At 43.4% G+C, this 16575-nt stretch overlaps 1 protein-coding gene across 1 annotated transcript in view; it reads left to right on the top strand.

Moving 5' to 3' along the window:
• The window catches only part of LOC102303471 (cyclic nucleotide-gated cation channel beta-1), a 21364-nt gene extending 5762 nt beyond the window's left edge, over positions 1-15602 (top strand). Inside the window, exons 16-37 of the mRNA XM_042226210.1 lie at positions 2170-2237; positions 2695-2891; positions 3071-3101; positions 4813-4999; positions 5851-5865; positions 6711-6746; positions 7007-7105; positions 7195-7349; positions 8211-8417; positions 8867-9075; positions 9154-9204; positions 9308-9394; positions 9557-9621; positions 9812-9934; positions 10021-10162; positions 12085-12244; positions 12333-12430; positions 12559-12642; positions 12752-12870; positions 13108-13254; positions 14950-15148; positions 15233-15602. Coding sequence (XP_042082144.1) covers positions 2170-2237; positions 2695-2891; positions 3071-3101; positions 4813-4999; positions 5851-5865; positions 6711-6746; positions 7007-7105; positions 7195-7349; positions 8211-8417; positions 8867-9075; positions 9154-9204; positions 9308-9394; positions 9557-9621; positions 9812-9934; positions 10021-10162; positions 12085-12244; positions 12333-12430; positions 12559-12642; positions 12752-12870; positions 13108-13254; positions 14950-15148; positions 15233-15466 — 2713 coding nt within the window. The 3' untranslated portion in view covers positions 15467-15602. The remainder of the gene's footprint in view (positions 1-2169; positions 2238-2694; positions 2892-3070; positions 3102-4812; positions 5000-5850; positions 5866-6710; positions 6747-7006; positions 7106-7194; positions 7350-8210; positions 8418-8866; positions 9076-9153; positions 9205-9307; positions 9395-9556; positions 9622-9811; positions 9935-10020; positions 10163-12084; positions 12245-12332; positions 12431-12558; positions 12643-12751; positions 12871-13107; positions 13255-14949; positions 15149-15232) is intronic.
• Positions 15603-16575: the final 973 nt, after the last annotated feature.

Here is a 16575-nt window from a genome sequence, read left to right as displayed (position 1 = left end):
GTGTAAGTGGCAGGAGTGAGCAGCAGTACAAGATGGGCAATAGAAGTAGTAACAAATCTACCATAACAGTTTATTATAACGCAGAACAGAGCGCAGACACGGTGACATGTAGCTCAACTCCTTTGTAAATCTTGTTGACTAAAGTCTGTTTATCAATACAAGCATCGATATTGGACATAAAGAAATAAATAATCACTCTCTGTTACGACACTAGCACGGTCATTTTGTTATCAGCAGGTCCAAATCCCGCGGGTTCTCGTTATGTGATCTTTGCATCACATCACTGTGTCGTAGCAACCACAGCTTCCCTTGGCAACAGCGGACCCTCTTACCTCCGCGCGCCCGCCTCGTTTCCTCCTCTCAGCTGTTGCCCCGGTAACCCCGCGCACCTGCTGCAGCTGCTCCGCGTCCCTGGATTAAAGATGGACGGACATATCGGAACAGAACCTTTTCCTCGTTGTTTTTCTCATATTCCTAAAACCACCTGATGCAGTTTATGCGTCTCAGCAGCCGAATTAACGCGTGTCGATGCTGGTGGACATTTTTCTGTCGGGACTAATAAAGGTAAACACAGCCTATTTAAAAAAACGTGACGGTAAAGCTTACAGAGTTTCTATTTATCATAACTAACGTTTTTCATGTGTAAACAGTAACTCGTGTACAGAGTGAGCTTTTCTGCTACAGGTGGTCACAAAGTCGGTAAATTTGTGCTCAAAGAGAGAAAACAGAAGCTGAAGTTTCTTCATCCACAACAAATATTTCTGATATCCAGTAAAAAGCGTGACGGCTTAAATGACTGTAACCTGGTTTATGTGTGTCACGTTGGAACCTGCTGAAATATAAAAATAAATAGCAGGAACCAACTCTGTCATAATTGAAGTCTATGAAATGTGATTTTGCTGTAATCTCATAACGTTAAAACAAAGGAGAACCTCTCCTAAACTTTACGATTAAATTGACTTCCACAATAAGCAGTTCACACACTCAGTTTACAGCCTATTAGGGTCCAAATCCTCATTTGCAGTATGTGTCCAGCTAACAATAACAGCACTGTAAGAATCTGCCAACACAACCAGCTGTGACCAGTGTTGGTCAAGTTACTTGAAAAAAGTAATCAGTAACTAATTACTGATTACTTCCCCCAAAAAGTAATCCCGTTACTTTACTGATTACTTATTTTCAAAAGTAATTAATTACTTAGTTACTTAGTTACTTTTTAAAAACACGATTTACAACCTGAAGTAGGTGATAAAGCGATAGATCTTTCAGCCCAATTCTACTTTTTCTACATAATCCATCATACAAAATGTAATCAAATGGAAAAGTCTCTTTTTAAACTTGTTTTATTAGTTTTAATCTTTTAACTTTATGCATCAAGCAAAAATTTAATTATATGCAACATTCTCTGACTGTGAAATTAGTTTAACATTTAAACCTATTTTCTGCACATTCCAGCACATAAAATAAAATATTTTTTGTGTTTACACTCAGTCTTTCAAATAGATGCAAGTAAAACACAGCAGAAAATAAATAAAGTCAAAGACTCAGCGGTCCTTTTGCTCTATTTTCACCTGTAAAGCAGGAGTGGGGAGGCGGAGGTTTACCCTGGTGCAGGTGTGCCGCGGTCAGTGGAAGAATCCGCGAGTTTCTCTGTGAGTTTCCCATTACGTCGTAGCTACTCGGTGCTTGTTGGAAGTTTAGGGGTTTTTTCGCTGTAAAAAGAAGTTTTCTTCCCACGCACAGCGGACACTATGTTTTTGTCACTTTTTATGGAATCAAACTCAAAGTAAGGTCAGTACTTCCACGCTTTAAACGCTGCACGCTCATACTCTCTCTGCACTCGATATAGTGATCCATTGTTGATCTGCACACAGCTGTTGTCACGCAACGTCGCACTCGCTTACGTCACTGTCATGAGACATTCTCGCAAAAAATCACGGTTTTAGTAACGCAGTAACGCAGCGTTCCTACGGGAAAGTAACGGTAATCTAATTACCGTTTTTGCAATAGTAATCCCTTACTTTACTCGTTACTTGAAAAAAGTAATCAGATTACAGTAACGCGTTACTGCCCATCTCTGGCTGTGACTTGGGTCACCATAAGAGGACAGATGTGTTCCCTGTCGCTCCTGGGCCGCCCAACAACCCGTTCTCTTGTGCTGTTCTGCAGGAAGAACGAGAGCCTCCCTCAGGAGGAGCAGAAAGCTGAGACTGAGGAGCCCACCGTCAACGAGCCAGGTAGATGCAATTCAAATATATGTTAAAAATGTTTTTATCATTAAGAGGAGTTTCTCTCATTCAGCGTGACATCTTTAAGTAACGTCAACACTCTTCTGAACAGTTTACAAATGCAGGACATTGTGCTGTGTGTATGATCATAGGTGTCAAACTCTGGCCCACGGGCCAAATTTGGCCCGCAGCATAATTATATTTGGCCCGCGAAGCCATACCAAATTACTATCAGAGCTGGCCTACTGGTATTATACAGCTAATATATATATTGTTTAGTATTAAGCTTTGCTTGTTCCACATTCAATTTTTCAGCAAAACCTGTTTGAGTCCATAAGAAAAGACTCATTCTTATATCTGGAGGAAGTTTTTTTTTCATATTAATGTTAGCCCGCGACTTTGTTCCAGTTTTGAATTTTGGCCCACTGTGTATTTGAGTGTGACACCCCTGCTTATTGGATCTTAGAGCCGCAGGAGGAAGCCTCGACCTCACCGCCTCCGAGCAGTGAGCCAGTGGAGATTTCTGAGCCTAAGCCAGAACAAGCACTAGAAGCAGAAACCAAGAGCCCAGAAGCTCCTCCAGAAGCTGAGCCCATCACTGAGCAGCCGCAGAAAAACGAAGACGTCGGTCAAACTGCTAACGCTGACAAGGCTCCTGAAAAAGTAACGTTTGACATCCCGGGCCGTATCACTGCGTTACTCTGACTCTGTCATGCTAAACTGCCCGACTGACTCAGTACAGCTAAAAAGATTTTTTTTAAATTACTATCAAGAAATCGAATAATAATGTTCATCGGATAACTGATTACTAGTTCCCAACTGTTGTGCGTGTGTTTTTGTAGGAGGAGGAAGCTACTGGGGATGACTGCGGTGGTATGTACCGTCTTCTTATTGTCTTTCAGGAAAGTCTCAGATTGCTTATCTGACTGTAACGCCAGTTCATCTCTTTGGACTTTAAATAGTCGATTCATTCACTGCTTGAGTGTGACTGCAGAGTTCATCTGGAGACCAGAAGTCTGATATTGTCATTCTTGACTGGCTTCATTGCTGTCTGATTGCCAGCAGTGCCCTTCTCCTACTGTATCTGCCTGTCGCCCTCTCTCTGTAGCTCCAGTCAGCTGTGATGCATTTAAGAGCTGCCTGATGCGCATTCCCTTCACCTCCGAGTGCCTCGACAACATCAACGCATTCTTCAAAGAGAACGGCATCACTCCTCCCCAAATACCTTCAGTGCCTAAACTACCCACCCGGCTCTCTGACTTTACCAAGCACTTACCCACCCTACCCCCAGAGATACGCCAAGAGCTCTCCCAGATCAGACTCACACAAGTTCCCCGAAATATTGCCCAGACTTTCACCGAGCTTTTGCCCCAAAGCTCGGAAGTCTCAGTGGGCCCTAGTCTGTCCGGTATTTCCCAAAGCCTCTCGAACGTCCCGCAGAAGCTCTCCCGGTTTCCGAGCTTGGCGCAGCAGTATTTCACGAACATTCGGAACCACCTCAACAGCCTTATGCCTCAAGATGCCTAAGAAACAACAACAACAGCAAAAACAGAAACAAGACAACAGTCAGCACGATGTAGAACTGAGCCGGCTCGTGCGACACTCCCCTCTCCCTCCTCCTCATCATCCACAGCTGCGATCCCGATCCCCTTCTCCCTCCTCCCCTAACGGCAGCATCCTCGAGTTGCCCAACGTGCCATCCTATCCACGCCTGCCGCCCATTGTCAGCTCCCCTTCCAAGCAACCCAGACCCCTATCACATCAGCTGTCTGGTCTATCTAACCCAGCATTCTTCATCGAAGATGACTCAGACATCTCAGCAATAAGACCTGCAGGTGAATCCACATCAGTGTAGCGTTCACTGTCCTCTCACTCCCTGTACATCCTGAACTCAGTCATACTGCATGCGAGTAAACGGCCGTCTCGTCATATGTGACAGACTCTAAAATCAACCTGGCAGGTATCTGACACTAAATCAAATACGAACCATCAGTAAAGGATGCTTGAGTTCAGATGTTTAGCTCGAGAGTCTGTGCAGGGTAAAAAAGTAGCTCTTTGTGTTGTTGAAGTAGATTTTTGTCTTTTTGTGTTGCTTTGTTGTTCCTCGAATAAGCTCACCTCTGACCCCGAGTTTGCTCAGATCGTAGACGGGTAAGGTAAAGAGCCGCACGGAGCTAAGGTGTTCCAAAGGACTGAAATATACTGATGCCATCTATTTTCTTCATCACTTTGATGAAGTCTGTCAAATGACTGTTGACAGAAGTGTGCCAGTGAATCATGAGCCAGATTAACCAGATTGTTTGGCTTGCAAGATTAGTAAACTAGTCCTTCACTATCAGGGCGTCTATACATGGCCTAGTTCACGCGTGAATCCTCTTCATTAGCCCGCTGTAGGTCGCGACCTTTCTCCCAGCCTGCCCTGCTCCTGCTTATACTCGTGACCTGCTTTGTCTTTTGCTTTACTTGTTTTGTGTTTTGCAGTACTTTCAGTAGTTCGTGACGTTCACGTTGCAGCATCAGTTTTGCCTGTTTGCAGTGATGCGGTTGGCCTTGACTAAATGAAAATAAATGTCTGTTTCTCCAGAGAGCTCCAACATCAGCCTTCGCCCAGCTGTTAATGTAGAGGATGTTGACTCTGATCATGAGAGGGCAGGAGGAGCAAAAGGAGGAGGAGGAGGAGGAGGGGAAGAACAAATCCCCCAAATCCTCACCCCACAGGACCCAAAGCTTACAACCCTCACTGTTCCTGTGACCCCTTCAGGTCGTCAAAGGTGAGCTAACAGGGGATTTATACTTTAAATCTATCCCATAGGTGCAAAGCCTACGGATGTAACTGCACGTCGCGTTGACGCAGTGAGCAGCTGGAGGGAGGTGTTTCCTTACAGCTATTACAATTGTTTCGGCAAAGCCGAAAAGCTTGAGGGACAATTTAATTGACCTAAAAAACTCTGAAACATTTCACGGCCACAACAACGAGTGACGAGCTGGCAAAATAAAGGGGCAACATTTTCCATTATGGATGCATGTGAAACGCTGACCTCATAAACACCACCATCCACTGACATGGTTTACACGATTAACACTGCTCTACAAATTCACAGCAAAGACTGAATCAGCAGTAAAACTGCATAAACATCCATATTTTTAATATGATCACTAACTAAAATGATTATGCTCTTAACTGACTTGCTTCTATAAAACTCGCTGTAAGATTTAATTAAACACTAAATATTTAACGATACGTTGTTAGATGTTATTTTTGTAAGATACACTAAACGATGAAGATAAGAAGCTGTCCTGCTGTCTTTCCTGTGTTGGGAAATCGTGGATGCCGCGTCCTCCTAAAGAGGAGAGCAGCTGTGCAGCTTGTAATCAGTGCACAGTCTGCACCTCTGATGGTACGGGGGCAGATTAGTGCCCATAGCACGTCTGTGAGGGCACCGTTCATGCTGAACAATATCAATATTGTTGTTTTCTCTGTCTGTAAATGCAGCTTTGGTTGTATGTTATCAACAGACTAGTGTGTGTTACATTTAACATTTTGCACTCACGTTTTGATCTCAGTTCATCTCAACTAAATATTTTTAACCCTTTTCTCTCTCCTTATGCTTTGCATCTACAGTAAAGGAGATAAAGAGTAAGGATCCTGTTTGAATTGTCTCCTGCTCTTCCAACAGTGACCACTTCCACCATGACACTATAGATGTATTTGTGTAGCATATATGCAATCCTGCCATTATATCTCATAACACAGAAATAAGAAGTAGACTCACTGGGATACAGGATCTGGGTGCGAGCTTCTCTTTGTCATGTGAAGCATTTTCATCCAAATATTTGTAGCAGCAAAAACAGAAATGCAGTTGTTTCATCATAAAAGGCGTTTGCTGTCAGAATTGTCACATATGTCTTTCATTGTTACATTTTCCATTTTGGAGTGAAATGCTTCACACTTCCTACAGTCTGTTATGCTTTCTGTGATTCACCCTACTGCCCCCTACTGTCCAGCTTATTGCTCTGCAGTCTTTCCAGAGTCACTGCTGCTGCTTTTGTCTGTATTTTAGTGTCCTGCAGAACAATGTGCGTGCACTCAGAAACATATCCTATCCTTTCTGCACGTAAAAACTCTGAAAGCTGCCAAAAAGATTACGCACACGAGGAAACCGGCACGTACAGTTTATGCAGAACACAGAAAGCAGTTTGTTTTATGAGTGGTTTGGAAAGAGCGCTTCCTGTTTTGTGTTGCTGTGTCTTGTGATGTTCTGTTGTAAACTGTGATGGCACTGTTTCTACTTTTGCACGGCTTTGTGCTTTTGGTTGTTTTCATAACGTAGCAAAAGTCAATAAACAAATGCATCACAAGCCTGCTTCATCACTGTGTCACCTGCTGGTCACATTACTGTGAGTGATTTAGACTTCCTTATCTGTGTCCTGGATTAACTCCGTGTTTTTCCCTGCTTGAAACGCCGTTCTTCTGTTTGACAGTAGTGGAAGGAATCGCAGGAGCGTCTGGACAAAGATGTAAGATATCCGATCCTTACTGGTGTCCTGCTGCTTTTTCATCCACTTTCTAATATTTTATCCGTGCACTTTCCCATCTGAGTCCTTGCTCACTTATTTATTCAGTCATCATTTCTATTTTCACAGTCATTAACATGGATAGCTGCATGTAGCTTTCCCATAATCTGCAGTGATGTTAGGCTTTACTGTGTGAAATAAAGAGAATAATGTGACTAAGGCAGCACAGTCTCAAAGTTGCCCCGTCTGCCTGACTTTGACAGCAGGAGGCTTCATTCTGAAAGCGAGGATGACGATGAAGAGGCAAACATCCCCGTCAGAGCCTGGCCCAGCCAGTCCAGCCTGCACAGCACAGACGACGTGTGAGCGTGCACACACCAAGATAAATAAGTGACATTTACAATAAGAAAAATCGGCATCATCTAAATAAATTGATGTCTCCGTGTCCAAGTCTGAAAGAACGTCCAGCATCTTCTGCCAGTCAGACCAGCACGGTGGTCAACGAGAGGCTTCAGGAGCTCGTCAGGATGTTTAAGGAGAGAACGGAGAAGGCCAAGGAGAAACTCATCGACCCAGACAGCTCGGATGAAGACAGCATTATCACCTGTGAGTCTCGCACACAAACTGAACTGACACACGTTCGAGAAACAAAAGAAGTCAAAAAGATTTGCTGGTACATTTCAGTGTACGTGGATAGTAGCATGTGTGTGTGGATGTTACGGTGCACTTCACTTCCAGGTACGAAGATCTCGAGCCTTGCACATCCATGACAGCTGCCACTCAAACACAAGACTGATAAAATTACATAAAACTGCCCAGTGACTGTCACACACAGGTGAGCAGCTTCTGCCACCCACTCCTCAGCCACCCACAGAGTTTTACCCACAGTGTCCCTCATTCATCCCACTATGTAGTTAAGCCCTTCCCAAAGTAGCTTCCTGTAGGTCACAGTCTTAAAGACAAACAGATAAATCAGTGCTTTGTTTTTAGCGAGGAGGTTTGTTTTACAGAGAAATGTCAGTGTATAAAGATTTGTGACCCCAGGAAGCTGCTAAAATGTTGCAGCCAGTGGGATCCTAATAAAACCACACTAAGGTCTGTGTGCACACGTGTGCCACAAACACCTCTGACAACAGGCTGATCGCGTTTTTCTCTTTTGTTGTCACGACAGCTTCTAGTTACATTTAGCATCTGTTATTGTAGCACCCAGTGAGAAGCTGGTCAGTGTGACAAAGAACTAACACTTTGTGTCAGTTAAAAGAGACACAAAGTCCAACATGTCATCTGTGGCACCCTGTAAACAGCTGTAGAGTCCTGTGGTCTGCTTACAGATGGATAAACCTTTAACACTTTATTTGTTCCAGTATTTATATAAATGTCTACCAAATGCTAAGAAGGTAATAAAGCTTTGCTGAATCCTATCTTGAAGGCACTGTTTTCTTTCTTTTTGGCTCTTCCTTCCTCCAGCTCCTCCTCAGCCTCCAGCTCCTCAGCCTGCTCTTGGAGCTCAGCCGCCAGATGGGAACGAGACGCAAGCAGGTCCGTCAGGAGGAGGAGGAGTAGAGAGCGGAACGGAGGAGGAGCAGCCTGGCCGTTGCTGCAAGGTGAAAACACCTCGGTGGATACGAGCCTGTGTGCGATTCCGCTTCCCCGCCAGCATCGACCCTTTCACCAGTGAGAACCCAGCGAATGCGTCACCCTCTACCGCCTTCAGTGTTGTGCTGGACAGTTACTGGAATCATACCTCACACACACCCACAGGCTAAGCCACACAAATCGGACCAGATATTTCTGAGAAACAACCCCACACGTATTTATCAAGTGCTTTGATTCTTATCTTTAAAGGAAAAGAACACGAGAAACATGACATCATGTGAGGTTTGGGAAAAGGTCAAACGACTGCATTATTCTGTTTTTACAGAAACCCGTGTTCCAATCATTTACTTTTCTTTGTGAGACTTTATCTTTTCTTATTCTTTTGCATGTTTTCTTTAATAGCACTTGGATCTTGCATGGTGGTAGCTGATGCTTTCTTAGTTACCGATCCAGTCTCTCCTGGTCTACACTCTGCACCTCTGTGAACTGTCCACTCACTTAATTCCCTGATTTCTTCCTCTTGTCAGACCTGATGTACGTGCTCTGGATGTTTTTGGTGTCTCTGGCCTGGAACTGGAACGTGTGGTTCATCCCGGTGCGCTGGGCCTTCCCCTACCAAACCCCGGACAACATTCACTACTGGCTGTTAACCGACTACCTGTGTGACCTCATTTACATCCTGGACATCGCTGTTTTTCAGCCGCGCCTGCAGTTTGTGCGTGGAGGGGACATAGTGGTGAGTGGGTCAAAGCAGTAATGTGGACACTTGTTGTAGTTTAAGAGTATAATTGTGCACATTTTGCTTTTGTTACAGTGTGACCAAAAGGAGATGAGAAAGAATTACATGAAAACCAAACGTTTTAAGGTAAAACATTAAGAAAGTGAGGTACATGTCAAAAGTTGTGTTTTCTTTGCATTTAAAGGGTAAAATCAGTCATTAAAGTGAGATCCTGTCGTCTCACTTTCAGTTTGATGTGGCCAGCCTTGTTCCCCTTGAGCTCTTCTATTTTAAAACTGGCATCAACCCTCTGCTCCGCTTACCACGGCTGCTGAAGGTGAAACCCTGACACCACACACCGAACGTTTCCTCCAACAATCTCACTGCTCGCTCATTTCCTGGGCTCCACATCACCTTTAGTTTTAGGAATCGGTCATTTACAGTTTCGTCACAGTTTCAAATACTAATCTCTACAAATATTTTCCTTCCATATCTGCAGATCAAGTCCTTCTTTGAGTTCAACGATCGTCTGGAGGCCATCTTGACCAAAGCCTATATCTACAGGTCAGCGTCACACTGCATTGGTCGTGTCCTGATATGTTAGCACTCGAGTGGCAGGAAAAATTGTGACTGCATTGTCCTCATTTCCTTTTTGAAATAAAGTTTTAAGAGACATGCAAAGCTACCGAGTCACAGAACCAATCTGCTGTTAGATATGCATTTCATGTATTTTCCTGTGTTTTCCGTCTCTTAGGGTGATTCGTACCACCACCTATCTTCTTTACTGTCTGCACTTTAATGCCTGTCTCTACTACTGGATCTCTGACTTCATAGGACTGGGACTGACTCAGTGGGTGTACAATGGCGAGGGTAACAGGTTGGTGGGCTGTTTTTAGTAGCGGCCACGTGTCTTTTAACCAAATGACTGCTTTGAAGATAAGAACAGAGTGTTTCTCTTCTCAGTTACATTCGCTGTTACTACTTCGCAGTGAAGACCCTGATTACCATTGGGGGTCTGCCAGATCCCACCACCCTGTCTGAGATCATCTTCCAACTCATCAACTACTTTATCGGAGTCTTTGCTTTCTCAATCATGATTGGACAGGTAGGCGCACACGTGCGCCTCATGTACAGTGCCATGAAAAAGTCTTTGCCCACCTTCCTGATTTCTTTTTTAAATATTTTTCTCACACTTAAATGTTTCAGGTCATCAAACAGATTTTAATTTTACACAACGATAACCTGAGTAAGTATAAAATACAGTTTTTAAATGACAAAAACACCTGTGTGAAAAAGTATTTGACCCTTGGTTAAATGATGAATTAACTGCGACTGACCGTTGAGTTCAGTTTCACTAACCGCACCCAGGCCGACACTGGAACGTGTCTGACAAAGTGAAGTCCGCTAACAGAAAGCAGCTCATCACTACACGATGTAAACAAACATGAAGAAAGTCATCGGCACCTGTCAGTCTGGAAAGAGTTAGAGTGCATTTCTAAGGCTTTGGGACTCCAGCGTTAAAGAGCCTGGAACTATGGTGTTATGGCCCTGGCCATATTTTGGATCACGCTGGCTGGATTTTGTTCTGTGTGTCCTGTGCCTTTAAGAGTCTCTGCAGGTCCTTCCTGATTGGAGAGCTGGCAGCTGCTGATTGGTTCCATCATCAAGTGGCTGTTTTAAAAACTCTCTCCAGCAGTTGTTCCAGTGTTGCCAACTTAGCAACTTTGTTGCTATATTTAGCGAGTTTTCAGACGTGAAAGCGCGTATCGCTTTTACTCTCAACAAGCAGCGGGTGCTGTAACGCAGTCAGTTCTTCTTTTACTCTTATGCTGTTTTGTGGATCACAAGGTTTAAAACTACTTATAAACACACACACAAAGTAACTCCACCAGAGTGCCTATTTCGGGTCACTTTTGCCGGTCCAAGCCCGGGTAAAGGAGCAGGGTTGGAATTGTGACATTAAAAAAACAATAATTGCTAAAAGAAATTTAATTTGTAGTTCTAAATAAACTCTAAATGCATTTAGGACGTTTTTTACTCACTTTATGTCTCTTCCACGATGTTATTTCTCTCTCCAACAACATAGGTTACAATTAGATTAGCATGACCAATTATGCAAATTAGGCGATGACGTCATTTAGCGACTTTTAGGACAGCCAATAGCGATTTTCCTTACTGAGGAGTTGGCAACACTGAGTTGTTCCCCCTGACAGCAGCAGAGCCGTCCTCCGCCTCCAAACCTTTATCTGCGATAAGCTTCCTGTGTGACTTCAGAGAATTGCTAAGTTTTGTATACAGTGTGTAGATGCTTTCACTTATAAAGAGGCTCTGAAGCAGAAGGCGTGGACTGCCTTCCTTCTCTTGTTTATTCAGTTAGGGAGTTAGCAGTAGCGCTTGTCTTGTGTTTGCTAGCACCTCCGTTTTTGGAATAGCTTGTTCTGTTTGTTATTTTGGCCTTTGTTCACCCCGGAGTTAAAGCTTTCGGTTTTTGGTAACAATAAAACCACCTTAACCTGTAAATTGGCTTCTGGATATGGCTTTGGTATGGAAGCCCGTTTCCGCCACTAAATAAAAACAAAAAAGCTAGTATCCATAACTCGAAATTTCGAGAAAGTAACTCAAAATTTTGAGTTATGGATCCTTTTTTTTTTTTTTTTTAAGTGGCGGCAATGGGCTTCCATACTTTGGGGACCGGGCCGGGGTCACTCTCCTTTTAACCCTTATGTTGCGCTCCTGTACTCCTAGACCAGGACGTAACGGGTGAAGCTTCCAAAGGAGTGAAAAAAAGTCTGGATGATTGTCAAGACTTTGGGGAAATATTGTGTGGACGGGTGTAAGACTAACACAGAGCATCATACAAACGGTCCACAGTGCTGGTGGTAGCGTGATGGTCTGGGCTGCTCTCATGATCTGAAACATTTAAAATATCGAAAAAGAAATCAGAAAGGGGGCAAATGTGTGTAACATTAAAAGCTTGTGATTGTTTCGGGACACTAATAATCCTCATTTTGCTCATTTGTCTGTCAGATGCGCGATGTTGTCGGTGCAGCTACAGCAAGTCAAACCTACTACCGCAGCTGCATGGACAGCACTATTAAATACATGTCCTCCTACCGCATCCCGAGAGACGTCCAGAACCGGGTCAAAACCTGGTATAACTATACCTGGCAATCACAAGGCATGCTGGGTGAGGAGGACGTGATATATTTGCATTCATCTTACGCATGCAATGTTTCAGTCACACCTGACCCTTTGCTTCTTCCTTTACCGTCCAGACGAGCAGGAGCTGCTGAATCAGCTGCCAGATAAAATGCGTCTGGACATAGCGATAGATGTCAGCTACTCCATTGTGAGCAAAGTCCCTCTTTTTCAGGTAGGAATTAGAAATACAAAATGTAGAACATACTGGTAGGCTTCACTTAATCTCACTTTTTAAAATACTTTTATGCATCTGGAGAAGTGATGCCGAGGTTGTTTTATTTTGGCTCTCCCTCCTGACAGGGTTGTGACAGACAGATGATTTTCGACATGCTAAAAAGCCTGCGCTCTGTCGTCTATCTCCCGGGGGATTATGTCTGCAAAAAGGTACATGAGCTTATTTCTCCGTGTTCTGGTGTATGAATCATGTCAAATATTTTCAGCTTGATGTTTTTTGCTGTCTAATCACCTGGCTCGGGTATTTCACTTGTCTAAGGGCGAGGTGGGTCGGGAGATGTATATCATAAAGGCTGGAGAGGTGCAGGTGGTTGGAGGCCCAGATGGGAAGACTGTATTTGTCACTCTTAGAGCAGGATCAGTCTTTGGAGAAATCAGGTAAAGACGTGGCGCACAATTAAGAGTAAAAGTTTACAAACAGAGTTACAGTGTTTTCACACATGCAGACAAGCACAGAGCCAAAAACTGTGTGATGGTCACACTCCAAGGTCCCAGAACCATTTTATACATCAAATCAAACAGTTACACTTATAGAGAAATTCCTCTTTCCTAAATGTAAATGCACCTTTCTTTTAAATAATGCTGTTTTTAACCACAGTGCTCTTTGTTTGGTAGCTTGCTTGCAGTCGGCGGTGGTAACAGGCGCACAGCCAATGTGATTGCTCATGGCTTTGCCAATCTATTCATCCTGGACAAAAAAGACCTGAATGAGATCCTGGTCCACTATCCAGAGTCCAAGAAACTGCTGCGCAAGAAAGCCAGGTTGAATATGAATAGAAATAATATTTGTCCTGTATCTGTACTGTATGATTTCCCCTCACTGCCAGCTCATCAAACGCTCCGGTGCTGTCGGCCACCCATCATCAGTTCAAGTCAAGTCAACTTTATTTGTCAATTCTGCCACATGTACAGGACATACAGAGAATAGAAACTACGTTACTCTCAAACCCTAGTGATTAAAAAATGCAAATAAAATAATTAAAAAGTAAAAATTTAAATAAATACAATACAATTTTACGTATAACAAAAAAAAAGCTATGCAATATACAATATACAATATTCAAGTAAGGAGGCATAGTAGTGCAAATGGAGATTTAGTAATATACGGTAAGAGATAGTGTAACAACAAAGTCTTATGAGGTAATGGCAGTCCAATGCTCCACAAAGTGACTGGTAACTGGTGCAGGCCAGTGAGTGAGTCAGAGAGTGTGTGTGTGTGTGTCAGAGTTCAGTGAGACTGTGGAGGGGAGAGGGGGCAGAATCGGGAGGGAGTTAAGCTTCCTGACAGCCTGATGGATGAAGCTGTCCTTCAGCCTGCTGGTCCTGGCCTGGAGACTCCGCAGTCTCCTCCCTGACGGCAGCAGCTTGAAGAAGCTTTGCATTGGGTGCGTGGGATCAGCCGCTATGCAAAGGGCTTTTTTAGTGAGACGGGTGCTGTAAATGTCCTGGAGGGAGGGGAGAGAGACACCAATGATCCTCTCTGCAGCTCTCACTATGCGTTGGAGGGTTCTATGACAGGACGCATTGCAGGCTCACATTCAAGTAGCTATCAATCCAAAAGCACTTTAAAACACCCAGCACAGGACCAAAGTGCTGTACAGAAAATCAGTTAAAAACAAAAGAATAACAGAAAACAGCAAAAATTAATATATATATAACACACAATATACATAAAAATTAAAACAGCCCTATATTAAAAGAAAACAAGCAAGAAAACAACATCTTAGCTCAGAGAGATAAGATGGGGCAAGGCCATGGAGAGGTTTAAAAGAATTTTATTACAGTAATCCAGCCGACCGCTAACAGAGGCGTGGATCGCTGTCTCAAAGTGCTGCTGTGAAAGAACTGGCTTTATGTTAGCCAGCTGCCTCAGCTGAAAGAAGCTCGATTTTACCACTGCCTTAATCTGACTGTCAGACTTCAGATCACAGTCCACTTTGACCCCCAGGTTTGTGACAGCTGGTTTAACATACTGGGCTGCGTGGAATCTGCCTTTTTGCTTTAGAGGGACATAGATCTGACAGTCATCAGCATACAAGTGAAAAGCAATGCTTTGCTTTCTCAGTACAGAACCAAGAGGAAGCAGATATAAAGAAAAGAGGAGGGGGCCTAGAACTGAGCCCTGTGGGACACCACACAAGAGGGGAGCGGAGGACGACACAGAAAGTTCGCCACTCCAGTGCTGTGCCCCTAATGCCCACCCAGTGCTCCAAAGGAGAGAGTAAAAGGATCCACTGTATCAAACGCAGCACAGTCCCAGCATCAGTAGCTAAAAATATGTCATTGAAAACCTTTAAAAGGGCTGATTCAGTGTTATGAAAGGGTTTAAAACCAGATTGGAAAACCGCTAAAACATTTTGCTTTCCCAAGAAGGTATGACTATGCAGGGCAGCTCGAGTTCCCCCTTTTTTCTGCTTACAGTTGTTGTTAGCTGGATTATCCTTGTCTCAAACACAGGAAGATGCTTAACAAAGGAAAGAAACCTGAACCTAAAGAAGAGGCTAAGGAACCCCCTCTGGTACCAGCAGCTCCTGTCAGGGCAGAGACGCCCAAACTGTTGAAAGCAGCTCTTGAGATGACGGAGAGATCGTCGGGACTTAAAGGCGCTTTGGCAAAAGTCAAAGAGAAGACGAACAAGTCCAGCATCTCCTTACAGGTAAACATGCTCAAACCCTGAGCTAACCCAGCAAATCATCTACTTTGAATAGAAGATTTATTTACTCTCCTCTTCCCTTCCCAGCCGTCCATCTCCTCCCCCCTCCCACCTCCATCCCCCGCCTCCAGCTTGGAACCTGACAGGGAAGTGGACACGCCATCACCCATGTCTGCCGGCTCTCCGACATTTCGCTCTGCTTCCCGGTGTCGGTACTCTGCGATGCCTCAGTCACCCTCTGAGTGCCACAGCGACACAGTCACGAAGGAGCCAATCAGTGATGATGAAGGAAACAGGAAGAGGAAAGAAAAAAAGTCGTGATTACTTTCTATTTATTTAAATGTATTTTCAATTGTATAGCGCCAAATCCCAATAGCTGCTGCCTCAAGGCGCTTTAGGGGAAAGACTCGATGATATTAGAGAGAAAACCTCAGTAATCAGATTCCCCCCCCCCCACCCCCCCTCCCCTATGAGCAAGAACTTGGTGACAGTGGGAAGGAAAAACTCCCCTTTAACAGGAAGAAACTCAGGGAGGGTCTCAATAATAGTTTGAATGATCGTTAAATAATTATATCTATAATTATAGCCTAATGCATTTAACACATTGTACTAGTTAAGTTTTATAGCTCATCTAATGTAACAGGAAACTGTCAGTCCCACGATTTCTGGCCCATCTTCATCGTCTGCACTGAGTTTGTCAGTAAATTCATTGTAGCTACGATGAGTAAATTCTGCAGGATTGAACTTGTTGTCTTTCTGTGAAACAGATAAAGGAGAAAATGTTTTTGCTGTTGTTGTTTGCTGAATGTTTACGGATTCTTTTTGTAAACTTGAAAGATGCCTTACATGTCTGACTCTGTGTTGTGTTGGTGTAAGTTTTGTTTTGAACAAAGATACTGGGTAAGGTTGTAGCAACATCTCCTAACTTCAGCGTATTTTACACATTGATACTTGATACATGTGTAATTGTAAAGCAAACAGTTTATTACTATGTACTAAGAACTAGCCTACTGATGGAATTAACCTCACTACGGTCGATCTTTTTATGTTTTCTTTTGTTTTGTACAATAATGTAAATATATCTGTTTTTGTATTTATTTAGCTCTCACAGTTTAATTTTAAGTCACTGTGCTGGTTGTGTTGTCACAAGACTGCAATAACTGTAGAAATGCAAAATGCTTCACTTGTGCTGTAAAAGCTTAATATAATCGCACAGCAGTACTTTTGTATAGATGTGCTAACTGTAGCCACAAGCCAGCGATCCGTACTGCCAGACCATAGAAAGGAATCATCGACAAAGGCCTGTTTTTTCGAGTAAATTTTATTGAAATAAATGAGTTTTCGTCATATTTTAGCATCTGTTCTTGTCTTTGACTTGTCATAAAGGTAAAAAGAAAAAAAGACCGAAACTGAACAGGAAACAACAGGAC

The sequence above is a fragment of the Haplochromis burtoni genome, unplaced genomic scaffold, assembly GCF_018398535.1.
Source record: "Haplochromis burtoni strain Fernald_Lab_line unplaced genomic scaffold, NCSU_Asbu1 Contig_201, whole genome shotgun sequence".
Lineage (NCBI taxonomy): Eukaryota > Metazoa > Chordata > Actinopteri > Cichliformes > Cichlidae > Haplochromis > Haplochromis burtoni.
This window is presented reverse-complemented; position numbering and strand designations above follow the sequence as displayed.